Here is a 16,936-nt window from a genome sequence, read left to right as displayed (position 1 = left end):
TTGCATAAACTTGACTGTGCAAATATTAATAATGCATGGTGTTTAGGAAAAATTATATAAACAGTTGCATCACCATATTAGGAAAAAGAAAATCAATAAATACTATACTATAACAAGATGGGGAGAGTCCAAATAACAATTTGCGGTTGTAAAACCAGACAACACTTGCTGTGAAGCACTTAAACTTACTATGATGAAATACAAAATCATCACCATTTAGACACACAACATTCTTTAAAAAAGTTTATTGGCTTTTAAAACCACTTTAAAAATCTCACCAGTGAGTACTTTCCATTGAAAAAAGAAACAACGCATTTGCAATATTAACAAGCTACTGTACATTAAGCAGAACACCAGACAACACCACAGAGGAGGGTTTTTTTTTTTCTCTCTTTTGTATACTGGTAGAAATGGACAAGATAGTCAAACAGTTGGGTCAGTAAAGGGTATAGAATCAGAGTCACTGATTGATGGAGCTTCTGTAATCATAAAGAGGTGGATTTCCTTCATTCAAATTCAAATATCAGTGCCATATTGTTAAAGAAAAAAAATGAAGAGAAAATGTTAAATTTCTTCACAAATGCATTTAGCAAAATAAGAATATGTAAAATCATCAGAAAACAGTCGTCAACATAAACATATAGAACAACATTAACTTAGTAAACAGCACACAACCAAAGTAATGTAACTCATGAAACTAGCACTGCCAGTCTGGTTAACAGAACCTGCCCAAATCACAGAAGACAGTGGTTACCAAGGATACAAAGTACAACAGAAGTCATCACACATGCGTGCGTACAATCATTTATCAACATAATGAGCATGTAGGTTTCAAAAGGTTATTCAACTTTTTTCCCTCAATGCTTTGTATTCTCATGTATGAGAATGAGTAAGAAACGTGTATCTCACTGAGATTAATGCACATTTTGCTACAAGACAATTAGTCATTTTCTGACAATCCATTTAATTTCCTTACTCAGCTTGTCATAAAAAATATCTTTTTTTTCTCTTTTGCGGGCATCCATCATTACATTTGTCCATAAGGATGTGGCAAAGCCATGTGTCATAAAAATTTAGTGCAATAAAGTGAAACCTCCAAAGTTTGTTGAAACATGAGTAATTTTTTTTTGTTTTTGTCTTTGTATTTTTTTTCCAGTGTCTGCTGAAGGACTTTGAGCACAATTTCTGTCACAGAGCTGTCTGCAACCAGCTAACAGTATCACAACTTTTTTTCCCCTCAATATACCATGCTATTGATCCTGCTCAAAGCACACATCACTTCTGCAACTGCAGAGACCTATTATCTTTGAATAGAAAAAAACAAAGTAAAATCAGCAAGCGAGACCAGACAGCATTACTGTTACGACACATTGAGCCAGAAATGTAACACACAACATACAGTATCTTGCCGACTATAAATCTGTTAAGCTTTTTTTCTTTTAAAATGGCACATACTTAGCTAGAATAATGGCCATAATATAGTGTCTTGATACATCAAATCTCTATGTATCTATCCTATTTACAAATGGAGCTTAAACATGACTTATACAACATTGACAATAGCCAAAAACTCAAGCAAGCATCCTACTGTATCACATAGCCTACCTGGCTTTGCAGTGATGTTTTCAACATGCTTTCAGGTCCATGGTTACCTATAGAACATAGGACAGTGACCATTTCAAAATTTACAAATTGTACATAAGGTTTACGCAACTTAATCCTTTTCCTCGAATGCGATAGAACTCTTTAATATCTCTGAGGCTGCCCACTTCCCATTGTTGTTTACATTTGCTGGGAGTATTTCTATGTGTAATAATCTCTTATGATTCTCAAACAGGCCTTCTTTGGCATGGACATAAGGCCGGATCTCTAAAAGAAAAAACATAATTTCCTCTTGATTTCAAGATGACATCTAAACATACATGCCAGCCTTTGGGCCGTCCCTGTAGCGAAGTCTTCTCCACACCATTAATATTCCGATCCAAGCTGGGAGTGTAGTATGGCCAAAATAATTTAAAATCTCATGACTGAAGAGTGCATGCCATGGTTTTTATGAAATGACAGCATAGCAAATTCCTCTTAACCCATTAATGACAAGGGTACACACAGTGTAGTCGTTAGCCTATACAATGCGCAACTATACTGTAACACTGCGAAACAAGAGCAGAATAAGAAATAGTACTGAAAATATCAGAGTAACAGCTGCCTTGATAGGATGAAGCTCTGGATGGTTCTGAAGATATCTTAACATTATACTATATACAGTCTCTCTAAAGATGGCGTAAGGCCTTGGACTTTGGGAATAAGGCAGCCAGTTGTTGATTCCTTTCATTGTGTAGTCCACAAAGTGGCCTGAATTCCCATCCTCTCCTTACTGACTCATCAACTCCCTTTATAAGATATTAAACAGTACAAGAAGTATAGGCTTTAAGAAAATTTCACTCTTGGACAATGCTCAGATGTGAATCAGTTTTCCACTGATTTGGTTTATGATAAAGTATAAAGATTATGTCATAAATTCAGCACCTGGCAGCGTAAGATGCTACCCTTTTTAATATTTAGATATGGCAGGCAAACGTACTACAACTATTATGTGCACACTACAATACCAATATTGTCTCCATTTGGTTGAACTTGAACTGCACACACTGAAAATAGTATACAACAGTTTTTGGTGAAGTCTTTTGTGCCAGATTTCCTAACCATCTCACTTGCCTTAATTGTTCATGAAGTAGAAATATTGCATTATTGAAGATTATCCATAGCATACAAATCTGCTCTTGGTTAAGTGCATGCTGCCACCGAGTGCTCACGCTCTTTACGTGAAATGCTTACGTTTCTGATTTCAGATGAGGGAGAAGGTGGCTAAATACTGAAACTTTGGGTGAAAAATGATAAAGGAGGTGAGAAGTAAAACATCAGCAGGAGAGATTTTCTGGTAAGCCTGGCACTTTTAACAGAACGAATGGCAAAGTCCAGACAAATCCCAACAAACTATGGTTTAAAAACAGATAATACATATGCACTAAACCAAACAACAAAGAACAGAAATTATACAGAATAAAAGATACGGTTAACCCAGCATCTCTACTGTAGTAGGCTGGTCTTTGCTTTCTAGCCAGTCAAATCCAGAGTTCACAGTATCACTGCATATCTGCTGAAAAAGCGGGTCGTTCTTCAGTTCTTCCAGTGTCGAGTCTTCGTATTGTTCCTGCTGTTGGTTTGGATCAAACAGCAAGTTGGTGTCCAAAGTATTAAGGTCAGTGATGCTACTGGACAGATCTGAGGTCAGTCTGATGTCATTTGAGAAGTCGGATGCCACGGCGTTGAGCTCTGAAGCTACCTGACCTACCAGCTGGGAGCTGGGGTTCAGGCCATCCTCCCCCAGCAAGTCCTTGACAGTGTTGTTGAAATCAAGCTGCTGTTGTTCTTCCTCTGCCTCCTGCTGCTGTGTGCTCTGGAGGAGGAGCTGTGGTTGTGTCTGCACTGAATCTTCCTGGAGCTGCTGATGCTGGTCTTGCTCACTGGGGCCTGCTTGTGCTTGGCTGTCCCCAGTGGTGAAACTCACCTGCTCTCCACTGCCAGTAGTGAGGTAGCCATGCTGCTGGAGCTCAAAGGCAGCAGGGCTGGAACTAACAGGCAGCTGAGTCTGGTGAGCAGTTCCTCCTGCAAAGCTAGGAGTGGTCTCCAGGATCTGTGTGAGGTTCATACGGGCCGTGTAGTTAGAAGGGAGATTGTTCATGCCCAGACCACGGACAGAATCGTCCCCATCAGCTTCCATCTTGCTGAGAAGAACATTGGTGATCTTGGCGGTGTTACTCTGCCCCTGCACAGGAAGCATCTCACTCTGCATCATGATGTTTAGAGGTACAGACTGGCTACGCTGGACAATGCTGTGGACAGAGCTGACTGTCTGACTGTTGGACAAGATACTGAGCACCTCAGAGGTGATGGGTGAGTTAAAGGGTGACACTACAGCTCGGGTAGTTGTTGATGTACTTGTGGTGGTGGTCAGAGGACCGGTGTTGCCACTAAAGTTCCTCTGCCGCACGGCAGGGCTAACACTGCGACATCGGAAAGTACTGGATGCAGATGAAGTGGAGGCCTTGTTGTCTAATGGTGCAGGCACAGCAAAACTCTCCTGTTTGGTAGGAGTAGTTACAACTGTTACCAGCTGCTGCTGCTGTGGTTGCTGCAGCTGCTGTTGCTGCTGCTGAACTGGTGAAATGGGGGTCAAACGGCCAAGGTGAGCAGAGTCCTGTCTCGACTGGGACTGAAATGACTGGCCAGGAATTGCAAATGCATGAGGCTTGCGAAACTGATCATCTACCAGATCTTGGTAGCTCGGCAGAATACCAATGCTATGGTTGGATAGAGGACCTGCAGAGTTGCTGTTGTAGCGGTTGTTGATCCACTCCAGCTTGGCCTTGTCTGGGTGTGTTGCCATGGGCCTTTGCATGGGCTTTACAGGGCTGCTGGAGACAATACTTGCATCATGATAACCTGTAATGCTCGAGTTAATGGGAGTGAAAGCAAAAGGATTCCTGCACTCGACTGGGCTTGGAGGTACGCTGCTGCTGCAGTTGGACAGTGGCGTGCTAATGGGGGTGTGGCGACCCATGGCTCCATCCACAGGTGTGATAGGAGCCATGCGGGAGCATGGGCTCTCTCTCGTCAGGCTGTGCGCAAGCGTCATTTCAGAGGTGGGGGTTGGTGTCGGGGTTGGGGTTGGTGTTGGAGTGGGAGTTTGGACAGGAGTGGTACTGCTGTGTGCAGAGTGGTAGAAGGTAGTATTGGCTTGGTGAGTATTAAGGATTGAGCTTTGACCGCTGGCTGACTGACCCTGTAGGGACACATCAACACAGTTTCCAAACAGACCCTTTAGCTTCATCTGCTCCTCCATTTGGACAAGCTCTTCCACTATGCTGTCCTGGGTCATGTCATCATCATTGAACGGGAAATAGTCCATGTTGGATTGAGAACCTGCAAAGTCAACCATCTCCTGTGTGAGGCTGAGCTGACCCGAGGCCTCTGAAGGTTGAGTTATCATGGAAAGTTGGTCAGACGGGGGTTGTTTGTGTTCTGCTGGTATCTGCTGTGTCTCCCATATTGTGCTCTTTAAATCACTCACCACAGAGGCTTCATGTGGTCCTGAGTTGGCTGGTATGGCACAAGGGTCCCCAGTGATCTGCTGCAGCAATGCCTGATCAGACGTATTGTTTCCAGCAACTATAGCATTGGTATCAATGCTGATAGTACGGTCTTCATGTTTCACCACCAAATTTTGCTGTTTGACAACAGTCTCGGTTCCCTCTGTGTGAGTGATTGGTGCGTCACTGAGTGCAAGGATCTGTGGGGGCCCTATAGGTGTGTGTTTTACAGTCCCTTTGCAGGGGGCACTCTCTGGTCTTGCAGGGGTTCCTGGTCTGGGAATCCTCTTCACTGCAGCACTGACCCCAGGTTTGGGATTGTCAATCACAGGAAGTGGCTGCTGGGAGATAAACACCCTCTTAACTGGAATAACATGTGACTCCCCGGCTGTGCGCTTCCTTGGGCTCTTAGCATCTGGGCAGGGATCCTTCAATGTTGGGGCAACAGCAGACGAGCCATTTGATGATGTGTTGCTATTGGAGTTCTGATTATCAACAGTCAAGTACAAAGTACTGTCATGGCAGTTACTGTTATTGCTGTCCTGAGTCCCAGCTACAGCTATAGAGGTGGGAGGGGATGTAGAATCACTTTTTACCCTTACCCCTTTGTCTGGTAATGGAGAACACTTAACAAAGAAGCTTGGCTCACTGGCAGCCCTGAATTTAGCCACTTTCTCCTCTTTGGCTACAACAGCATGTTTCTCTGTACCGGATGTGGAGTCATTTCCAGCTTCAGACACCCCTTTGGTGTCAATAGAGAGGATAGGAGTGGATGCTTGGACGCTGGTTATGACTGCAGGAGATGGAGGGGCAATTGAACTCCCACCCTGTGACTGCTGGGAATCATCCATAGCAGATGTGGTGTTCACACCAGCCGAAGCTGGTCGCACAGCTGTGCTGCTGTTGTTACTACTGCTGCTGGGAGCCAAAGCGATGGCTGTCATCTTCACCACGTTGACTGAGCTGACATGGGGAGTGGGCATCACAGTTTTTATGGGGCTGTTGGTGATGAGCAAGGTGGGTGGAGAGCGCAGTGTGATGGCACTGGTGGCAGAGGGCTTGGGCAGGATTTGAGCATATCGTGTACTGTGTCTTGCCAGCCGGTCACCTACAGGGCTAGCTGGTATATTCTGGGGAGTTTTGGGGGATTGTTTAAGAGACTGAGTGACCACTTGAAAGTTCACAGGCACCACTTTTCCTTCTGCTGTCCCCACAGGACTGGGTGAGGTCATCAACTGCCTGCTTCTTTGTACCTGGAAGAGGAATAAAATACATATGCATGTGTTTAGTACACTCATACATGCATAAAAAAAAAACCAAAAGTTAGCTGCATACCGTGACTGGGCTAGGGACTGCTGCTACTACGATTCCTATGGTGGGCTGAGAGGATAGCAGAGCAGGGCTTCCACAAGGAATGGTGGGCCCAGGAGTACTGGCCTCTGTTCGCTTGACTTGGGTCTCACTGGGCAAGGGTGAGTGGAGCTTCTGCTCTTGCTGCTTTTTCTGGATCTTGCGTTGCAATTGCTGCTTTGCATCAACAGAAGGAGAGGGCAAGGTCTTCACCTGGGGCTGGAATGAGTTTGCTTCAGCAGTGGGCACAAAGGCAGAAGATGGAGTTGGGGTCTTTATTCCTGCTAGAGCATAAAAAAACAAACAAAAAAAAAGATTTTAAGGTATACCGTGAGTAAACGACAATCAGTTCTGCACAGTGTTAGGTCACTAAAAACTAGTACAAGCCTATTGTAATGTTGGCCAGTAGAAGCTGAATTAGTAGAGGCCTCAGTTTTCAGCACCATGGACAGTGCATGAAAATGACAGATGGGTCAGTTTAATTAAATTTCCAATAATTTACTAAATAAGATCCATTTCTCTCTTGTCCTTTGTGCAACTTCTACTTCATCATTTACAATGAGAAATGAGCATGTCAGTGAATAGCAGAACTTGTGATTTTATTTCAGTTTTGTAGGTAATAATTAGTTGTGAAAGAGGAGGATTACAACATATGTAAGTAATGTTCACAATACTTTTATGAGACACACCCCAGATGTCACTGTTTAAGAACATCTGCAGGATCACAGTGAAAAAAAAACTGAATCATCAGGCCACAAGTGTTTAGACAATCATTTCATCATGATAAAGCTTTATAATCTAATTTAATTGTCAACTATGCATTTCTTTCCAACACAACTTACCTCTATTAAAATACTTATTGGATATGATCCATAATACACAAAGAACCTTTAATGTTCTCACATAAAACAATAACAGAATGAGCTCAGAGGACATCTTTACCTGTGGGTGTTCCAGTCATAACAGTGAGTGCAGCCATGGACTTGGTTCCAATGTAGTGGCTATTAAGCAGGAAGCGAGCCAGGTCCTCCACGCTGTCAAATTGACGACTAAGGACCTTTTGAGCCCACTCACAGACCAGTCCACAGGCTGCAGATCTCATTTCATCCTCAGCGTTTGGAGATTGGCCTGTCGACTCCATAAGTTCACACTATTCACACAGAGCAGAGGAGCAGGTGGTTTTAGAGCCTCAAACCAGCTGAAAGTCTGATGTAGATCAAATGTGTTGCAATGTAGTGCAATTTACCCCATCACCAGACTTCTGTAGATCCAGGTTGGGCAAGGATGGCATGTGAACAAAAGCTTTCTTCCTCAACCCACTGTAACAGTATGTGCAAAGAAGTTAAGGCTTCTTAAATGTCATGGCTCTTTTAAGGCTGGGAAAGTCCTATTTGGAATTTAGGTTTCTGATGTTTTCTAGGCTAATCATTCATTCATTTTCTATACCACTTTTTCAAGAACAACATGTTTAGAAGACTTATAAAACTTGGGAAATCTCAATACATAAGAAGAAAATATAATTGAGTTCTCATGAAAATCCCAGGCTTGTTATATCTTCTGCCAAAAACTAAGGCTTTGATTGGCTTGTCTGTTTGTAAGGTTATTCAATAATATTAAATGTTTTATTTTTCAAACATTACTTGTTGGAATAAACCATGTTGCTCACAGATAAATAAAAACACAGGAAGACACTGTTAGACTTTGTAGATGGCCTCATCAGAATGAAAGGATATTTGGATTTGCCCCTCATTCCCAGTCGACGAGCTTTCATATTAGGAAAAACATTCTTCATAATCTTCCCAAAGTCCGCTGCACTCAGTGGATTGTAGCCGAGATTGTCACAATAACTCCTGGAAAAGAAAAGATTCCACATGAGACATTAATACAACATTTAAGGCGTATTACTATATATTTTTTGTCCTTGTCGCTTCTTTGAACACACTTACTTGTATTCGTCATACACTTCTTGCTTTGGGAGGGACGTCTCTGGGTGCTCTTCTAGGTGATTGCGTATCCAGTTGAATGCATACATCTGTTGGGTACGGCTTGATGACATGGAACTCTGATCACTGAAATCAGTGTAGAAAAAATATAATTCTGGTGAGGCAGTGCATTTGACTGCTGCGCATCATTTCTTGTTAATACAGAAACTTTTAATACCATAATCCAGGAGTGGACGACCCCCTCTCATTCTCAGTCCAAATGGGCAGAATTTGGGGGTTGGGGTGATGAATAGATATGGGGAAACAAATGAAACACAGACAGCTAGGTATAGCAAAAATCTACATATTTCAGTGGTTTGGTTCATTATGATAATCAATCATATAGTTGAAAATTTACTCACTATTTTGCACTAAGAGTAAAAAAAAATTAACAATGACCAACAACCTGCATAAAATATTTCAAAAGGAGGTATCAGCCTAACCTGTGTCTGTGTTTTAGCCAGTGGATACAGATTTGAATTTTTGACAACCAATGACAATAATGTGCCAGTAATGTGATGAAAGCTGCAACAAAAGTGTGTTTGTGTGACAGAGACAAAAAAAGAAAACAAAATGGCCCAAGAGCAAAAGCAATGAACCTGAGTGAAGTGTGTATCAGGACATACCTTTTATCATTGCCACTGCTGGGACCAGAAGGCAACTTAAGGTAGAGGTAGAGTTTTTCGATGTCTGTAAACTTCTCAACATCTTGCTGTAGAAATGAATAAATCACAAAAAGAAAAAAAAAAGAGTCTAAATATTCTTTTTCAAAATAAAGTGTAACTGTTGTTGAAACACTGTGTATGAGCTCTTGTGTATGACGATATTGGCACAACCGTGTCACCTTTACCACCTTTCCAAGAATGGATTGATGCCACTTCTTTCTCTTCTATTTGCCTCTTTGTTGCTATGGAAACCAATGCTTAAATGAATGAGGTGAGAGCTGTGTGCCAATAAGCAGTGAATGAAAATGTTGTTTACTACCGTCCACTGTTAGAAGCATTAAGTAAATCATATGTCGGACATAGTGGTTGGGACATAAATCAAGGTTCAAACTCTTTTCAGGAAAGAAATTTCCAGGACAATTTCAGCCACATAAAGGGTGTTATGACTGATGGAAATAACACACTCCCTCGCAGCAAAAGCTCTGCATTAAAACTACTATTCTGTCAGTTACTTATAAAAACTGTGAGTGTTTATACTGAGGAACTCTGATCTGATTAAGTTGTTTTTTTATTTGGTATTAATGAGTTTTGTTTTAGTCCTCCACATTATACTTTCAGAGCCCATATACAGTTCTTGACAATTAACTGTTGTCTACGTTACTAATCCGCAGCTATACAGTAAGCCAACTGATAAATATCACAGGACATTGAAGCTGGGTGCTGATTCTCAGACTTCATTTTTTCAGATAAAGGAAAACTTTAGGAAAGTTTAGGTTTTGTTGGTTCTTTGAAGGTGGACTGGATATGGACTAGGTATCTATACTCAGGTTATTAATTATGGCATATGGTGGTCAGCATATCATCTGTTTGGAGAAGCAGACAGGAGGGCCTGTAATGAAACTAATCCATCCTATACAAATTCGTAATTTCTTTCCATTGCATTAAAGATACTGGCATCAAATGCTGAAGTAAATTCTATATATCATTTTACATTCTCATATACTGTTTATGCCACGGGAAAATCTCTGGTATCTTGCACAATATTACTTCATAACATTGGATTTATAGGATTTTTGCATCAATGTGATGAAATAAATGATATGTAGGTCACAGGATAAAACAAATCAAGCACATTTTTCTTAGATACACAAAAAAGGAAAAGGGCTTTATCCATAGTTCACTGTTTCTTACTATTCTCAGCATTAATATTATGACCATTCAAATTGTTCAAATTCAAATCTTTTCTTTAAAACCTTTTTGAAGTAACATTTTGATGTGATATACGCTATGATGATGTGTGAGTTTCAGAAGTGGCAAATGGTAGATATTTTATTGGGACAAAAAGAGACAAAAAAACTGAAAATACATGGGTTGAAATTAAATACAGTGTCTGTTCTCTTTTTTTTTTTTTTTTACATTTTTTTAAAAGGACAAAAAAAGACAAAGCTTTATCCTGCTGCTTGATGTTGCTGACGTGTCTTTGTAGCTCAATACAGCTGTGATGAACTTCAGTTCAGACAAAACTGAGGCACAATGTGCATAAATAGATGCCAAGAAAGTGAATAAAAATGGAGAAATGTACTATAATATCTCAAACACAGCAATATCAGAAACATGTTTAAATTGCTGTTATACTCAAATACAAACCAGAAGCTTATAACTGGTCATGGGTTTGTAGATTTCCATATTTGTACATTTTGCATATGGCAAAAGATTTGTTTTATCCATCAATTTTCTGTACCTGCTCAATCCATTTCAGGAGGGGATATTGTATGTAATGGTCAAATAGAGACTAATGCAAAGCGACCACAATGGAACTATTAATGAAATGGTTATATTGAAGTGTTAATATCAAAAGATCCTTTTTAAATGTTTTGCAATCATGTAAACATTGGGTAAGAATTTAAAAAGTAGTAAATTTACTATTTATATTGCCTTTCTTAATAAATTCTGCACACCCATTCTTGTTGTTTAACTCTGACAATAAAGGAGTGGCACATCATAAATAAAGAAAAGACTCGGTTTGGAAAAGCTGACCAGTGTTCACAGATACTCACCAATATGCTGTCCACTTTTGATTGTACAGATTTGCTAGAATAAGAAAAAGAGCAAAAGGCCAGGAAAGTGAATTAATACAACCTGCTTTAATTTAACACAGACATATCCAACACTGTAAAACGGGTCTTTTTAGGGAACAAAGAATTAAAAACAAACACATACAAAGGTGTTTTATGTTTTTTTAGGTGTTAAATATCTGATATTATGACTGCAATGCATATAGACTTCTGCAAAGGTGAATGCATACTGTGTAATTAAACGTGATTCAAATTAAGATGACATTTTTATCTTCATCTATATATTATTGTATCAATCAAAAAGTAATTGGATCTTTTACACATATTATATCTAACTTTTTTATTTAGCTGATGTTAGCCAGAATTCAGGCTTTCCCCCACATGACCCAATGTGTGGCTCAGCGCCACAGATTCCGTCCCCCAGAACGCGATTTTTAAAAAAAAAAAAAAAAAAAAAAGGCTGTAATAAATAAGGCGCTAACGGAGCTAATTTATTTAATTGTGATAGCATATTTAACGCATGCGCGGTATGACAAGCCCAATACATCTGTTATTTCTCTGTTATGACGGCGCGAAGTGGAGGTAGAAAGATGAGCCGGGTGGCAAAACCCGTAGGCGTCACACCAGTGGAGGATGATTTTAACACCCACACTTTTCCCGATAAGAGGGTTCAACACCTAAACCTTTCCCGCATGTTTTTTTTTTTTTTTTAACTTTTCTCTGAGTTTTGCACAAACTGTGCAGCGCTCTGCCTCCTCTGTCCTTGACCAGCTGATCTGTTCTCCTGTCGCTCTTGTCGCTTTTGTTGTTAGCTGATAAGGAGGAAACTATTTACCCCAAATTATTATTTTCAGAACTCTTCTCTAACAAAGTAGGTGGCAGGTGGTAAAAATGGATTAATGCTTCAGCTATGCAGGGGCGGGTCTAGAAAAGTTTAAATGGGTGGCCAAGGCAGGGCACTGCCCAGGAAAAGGCTGGCATAAATGAAACTTTTAAGGTTTTATAAAATATTGAACTTATCATTACAACTGAAGTGATCACCTAATGTAAAAAAAACAAAACAAACAAACAAAAAAAAAAAAAACAGCCAATGAAATATTTTTAACAACAGTTGTTTACTTTGGGTGATCCTGTGTTGTATCACCCAAAGTAAACAACTGTATCACATGTGTTGTATGCAGTGTTATCACTGCTGCATAAAGACTTACACTTCAGTGATAAAAAGAAAAATGTGTTTTTAGGCTTTTTATCTTGCTCATCAGTTTTATCGGAGTTTCCTTATCAATATTGACTGTTTAACTTTAGTCGTCATGTCTGGTGGTTTCATGACAGACATTATCACCATGGAGATGGCCGGTGAGATGAAAACTGATTAGTTCTCTTAGTTGTCTCTTCTTTTTAAGAATTAAGACTGAGCTGAATCATTTCAAATACTTCTTTTAGCTATAAAACTGTCTCAACAGGTGACTGAAGAACAATAGATAAGCACACAAGTGTATATATTTAATGTGGCAGCTCAGAAGGTGTGTGTTCGAACGCCGCCCGCTGCACACACCTTACATACACCTTAATTGCAGGCTCCACTGACCACCATGACACTGCTACCTGGTCTGTGGGAAACACTGGAATTGTTCTATGAATTTTCTGGTCATTAATCAACTCTCAAACACAATTAATTGATTAAAAGATTTAAGGAAGGTTTGAAAAAAAAAACAATTTCTAGATTTTTTTGCCTGGTGAGATCAAAGTCATGTTTTTTGGATGCATTCAGTTACCTTAAAGCTGTTCCACCGTTGTGTTGTTTACTGTACGCTTCTGGTCACGGCTGTGCTACAGCACAAACTAAATATGAATGTTTATCTTCCTTCTTCTCCCTGATTAGAATACCAGTCGTGCCAAAGAAAAGCAACACCACAGTAACACACTGCCACCACCCTGCCTCTGATGCCGTTAGACAAGTGGTGAGCCAGAACCTCAACCTCTACTAATTTGGTCAATTCTTCATTTGAAAAACAAGAGACACCATTTTTGGACCTGGATGCTGCCTGGAATCTTTTTTCAATAAATCTGTAAAACATTAAGATCTACTGTATGTGAGTGCACTGACCTATCCTGATACCATCAACTATCATGTCATGAAAATTAGCCATTGTATTAGCTTTTTAAATTTGTGGTAACATATGTGCAACTTTTGCTCATATTTTTATAATACAGATCCCTGCCAGCTGTTAAAAACTCTGAAACCCTGGCCACAGCTCCCACAGGCGCCGTTCTGTTCTTTATAAGCATGCTGGTGGTTTTGGTGAACTTGCGCTCAATATGTGAACCCTGAAACTGATACAGATGAATTAAATTTAAATTAAATTCAGCCTTTACTAACTGTATAATACAAATGTAGTTTTCCTGCTGTGAAATAACAAGATGTAAACAGTGAAACAGGTATTGTGGGATGTTTTGAGGGCAAGTTTTGGCCTCACTTTGAAAACTCACCTGTCAGACACACTGTTGTTACACAACACTTCGATAATTGGGAGCAATTTCAGACACATCACTATGGGTATTCAAATAATCACCAAAGCAAGTGGTTCAAAGGATGAATAGTAAAATGTCAGGATTATTTAATTTAACTAAATTATTGTGGTTAAATAAAAATAAAAACTCCAACATTTTGTTTTCACTTAATGTGGGTTAATGTGTGTACATTTAATCAATTTAAATTTAGTTCTGTAAAGTGTGCTAAAGATAATTTGATCTGATTTATGTCCATAAATATTATGCAGTTTTATATAACAAAAGTAATAATACCTACTTTGATAACACTTTAAAGGGTGAAAAATAGAAACGGTAAATACAAAAAACTATAGAAGAAAAAAATTACATAAACATTAAAAGTAAATCTTTATAAGGCAGACTGTCTTTTTAATGTTTTTTTTTTTTTTTTTTTTTTTTAAAGCTCCAGCCTATTTATGAACAGCATGAGATCAGTGTGAGGCTTTATCTGTGGAGCTGTCTGCTTTGACACCTGTCATCCTGAGCATCAGCACCTCCGGTGTGTTTGGTGTCAACTATTATAACATGGCCTCCTATGGTTAGATGCTAATGATCAGAGCTCCTACCGCTGCAAGTAACCCGACGTTACCGTGTTACTACTGCATCAGCAGAACCCGGACAGCATCGCATGGCTCGTTGCAGTTATATTTCGTTTAAATGTGTGCGGTTAGCTCGGGAGCACTCGTGTTATTCTCGGCCGCTTTGTGCAGCACAGTGCCCTCCTACCACTCCAGAGTGAGATACGCTAATTATGAGGCTACGGCTAGCGAAAAGGACAGTGTGGCTGCTTTGGGATCATTCCCATCCTTACCAAATTGAATTCTTTATTTTGAACTGTAACGCGTTAGCCTCGGGCCCCTGGAGTCCTGGCACCAGCGCTGGAAGAGAGCCTAATCCCGAGGCAGGCTTCTGACCAGGTTGTTGTTGATCATCAGCCATCGCGATGGAGGGGTGGTGGGGGAGCTTTAACAAGTAGGCCTCATCCCCGGCTGTGCACTGCACCGGACCCACCGCTGCTGGAGCGGCTCAGTCAGCTAGGACAGCCCGCTGAATCCACCACAGAGCATGGCTACAAACACTGTGATCAGACCCTCACAAAACAAAACCAAAAAACACACCCGGGCATACAAAAGGCATTTCGCAGAGGTATCTCCGCTGCCGCAAATAGCACGCCTGCAGCAGCCAGCAGCAGCTACAGACAAGCTGCCTGCGTCAAGGTGCATGCAGGAAGCGCTGAAAATACCGGAAGTACCGTGACATTTCTAGTGGAAATAAAATCCCCCGAACTGCGGCGTTGGGAAGACGACTCAATTTCAAACCAGACTCTGTGGCAACAAAACCAAAATGAAAGATATTCCAGGTTCTGGTCTGTGTAATGTGCAATCAACCGTTCTGACTGCAACAAAGTAAAGAGATGGCTATTGTTTATAGCACACACAGGTAGCAACAGCGTATTTACTGATGATGACGTCTGAGCTGGTGAGTGATGGTAAAATACATAACAAGTCAAGGGCGGACCCAAAGGGCCTAAAACCCCCCACAGTTACACAGTGGCGTTATTGGCTAACAACAACAAGAAGATTCCTGGTTTGGACCTTAGCTGGGGCCTTTCAGTGTGCAGTTCCTGTGCATCCCTACATTGGAATAAGTGGGTGTAGACAAAAGATGGATGTTTGCGTTTACTTTTTACATTAGATGTCTACTTTAGTTGTAATAATCAGTGTGTTTCTTAAAATCTTGCCCCCCCATTTATTTTATTTTATTTTATTTTATTTTAACATTTTTATGTCTTCTTTATTTGCGCCACCCTTTCCCCAGTCAATCTTAATTACTTAATCTACAACTTCTTTTTGTTCTCAACATATATGATCACAAATTCATTCGTGAATGTGAATAATTATTTTCTCCATTACGCTTTGCTAATTAAGAGTTTTAATTTAAACGTCCTTATCCGGAAACTTTGCTTGTTTGTGTTTAACTTGACGCTGTGTACTCGCTGCATGTCCCCTCACAGCCTCTAGGGGCGCTGCTGCAGGAAGCTGGTTGATCAGATAGTGACAATGACGGGTAAACAGCCAGAATGATATCACTGTACCATGTAAAGGGGCAGCTATCCGCACATATATTGATCCCAATACCTGCCGATATGCTTCTGTAAAACGATATACTGATTAAACAGGAGATGCTGAAGCAGGTTTCCCTAGACAAATTATTACCAAACTGTCTGTGCTCATCAAAGAGCTTACTATTTTTTTCCCCTTCAGCTGAAATCTGAGACACAGTTGCTCGGAAAAAATAACCAGGGAGTATGACATGAATTGAGACTATTTGTGCTAGATAAAAATAACACGTTTATTACGCATTATTAGTGGATCTGTTATAAACATAATCCCTACACGTGTCAGTTTAATAACATTCGATGCTGTCTTTTTTCACCAGTTAATGATTAGAAATGATCTGACCTCCTTAATGGAAAAAAGTGTAAAAATTTAGGAGAATGAAGTCACCAGGTCATGAAAAACAAGATCTACAAAAAAAAAAAAAAAAAAAAAAAACATAAAAAAAAACGCTTTTATCATGACTTATTTTATGCTGCCATCTATTGATGGTAACACGTAATGTTACTCCACTGCTCCACTGACACTACTGGCACGAAATGTAATGCAAGATAGCAACAGACACATCAGGAAAGTATGTGCAAATATATAGTGAGTGATGTCATACCTCTCATGGTAATAAAATGAGAAGAAAATAATGTAAATATCACTGCTGTGTCTTTTGCAGGGCATAAAGTTGCTCTTCTCCAGCTATGCTTTTATTAAGGTTTCTATTTCTAATGTATAATGTTTATAATAAAAAATATGTTTGTGTTAATATAAAATAGAAAGTCTTAGGAAAAAAAAGAAGTAAAAATCAGGTATTGCACATCCAAAAAGGAAAAAATATCTTTTCACAAAATGAGAAATTATATAACATAGAATATAAAAACATCGCCTGCTTAAATGTGAGTACACATGTTTGGGTACAAACTTGAGATACACAACTAAAGAGTAATACAAGTATTTCTAATAAAGAAATACACATAAGCAGGGTTTGTTGGTTGAGACTGGAAGTCAAGGTTATAATTTCACCATGTCATCTTGATACTGACAGAATTTTTTTGG

The 16,936-nt window shown here is 39.9% G+C and overlaps 1 protein-coding gene across 4 annotated transcripts; it reads right to left on the bottom strand.

The window, feature by feature from the left end:
• Window positions 1-230: 230 nt before the first annotated feature.
• On the bottom strand, window positions 231-15,000 carry LOC121647364 (DNA-binding protein RFX7). Of its 4 annotated transcripts, none has more exons than XM_041996714.1 (10): window positions 14,584-15,000; window positions 11,205-11,238; window positions 9,109-9,194; window positions 8,661-8,699; window positions 8,447-8,569; window positions 8,234-8,350; window positions 7,747-7,831; window positions 7,443-7,650; window positions 6,486-6,784; window positions 231-6,403 (listed from the first exon to the last, which is right to left on the bottom strand). In XM_041996714.1, the coding sequence occupies exons 1-10, from the start codon at window positions 14,709-14,711 to the stop codon at window positions 3,074-3,076; spliced, it is 4,449 nt and encodes a 1,482-aa protein (XP_041852648.1). In that variant the 5' UTR covers window positions 14,712-15,000; the 3' UTR covers window positions 231-3,073. The 4 variants fall into 4 exon arrangements, with proteins under 4 accessions (XP_041852648.1, XP_041852649.1, XP_041852650.1 ...); XM_041996715.1 differs by having other exon boundaries at window positions 6,486-6,781; XM_041996716.1 differs by lacking the exon at window positions 8,661-8,699.
• Window positions 15,001-16,936: the final 1,936 nt, after the last annotated feature.

The sequence above is a fragment of the Melanotaenia boesemani genome, chromosome 10, assembly GCF_017639745.1.
Source record: "Melanotaenia boesemani isolate fMelBoe1 chromosome 10, fMelBoe1.pri, whole genome shotgun sequence".
NCBI lineage: Eukaryota > Metazoa > Chordata > Actinopteri > Atheriniformes > Melanotaeniidae > Melanotaenia > Melanotaenia boesemani.
The sequence above is the reverse complement of the archived record's forward strand: the minus strand, read 5'-3'. Positions and strand labels throughout refer to the sequence as shown.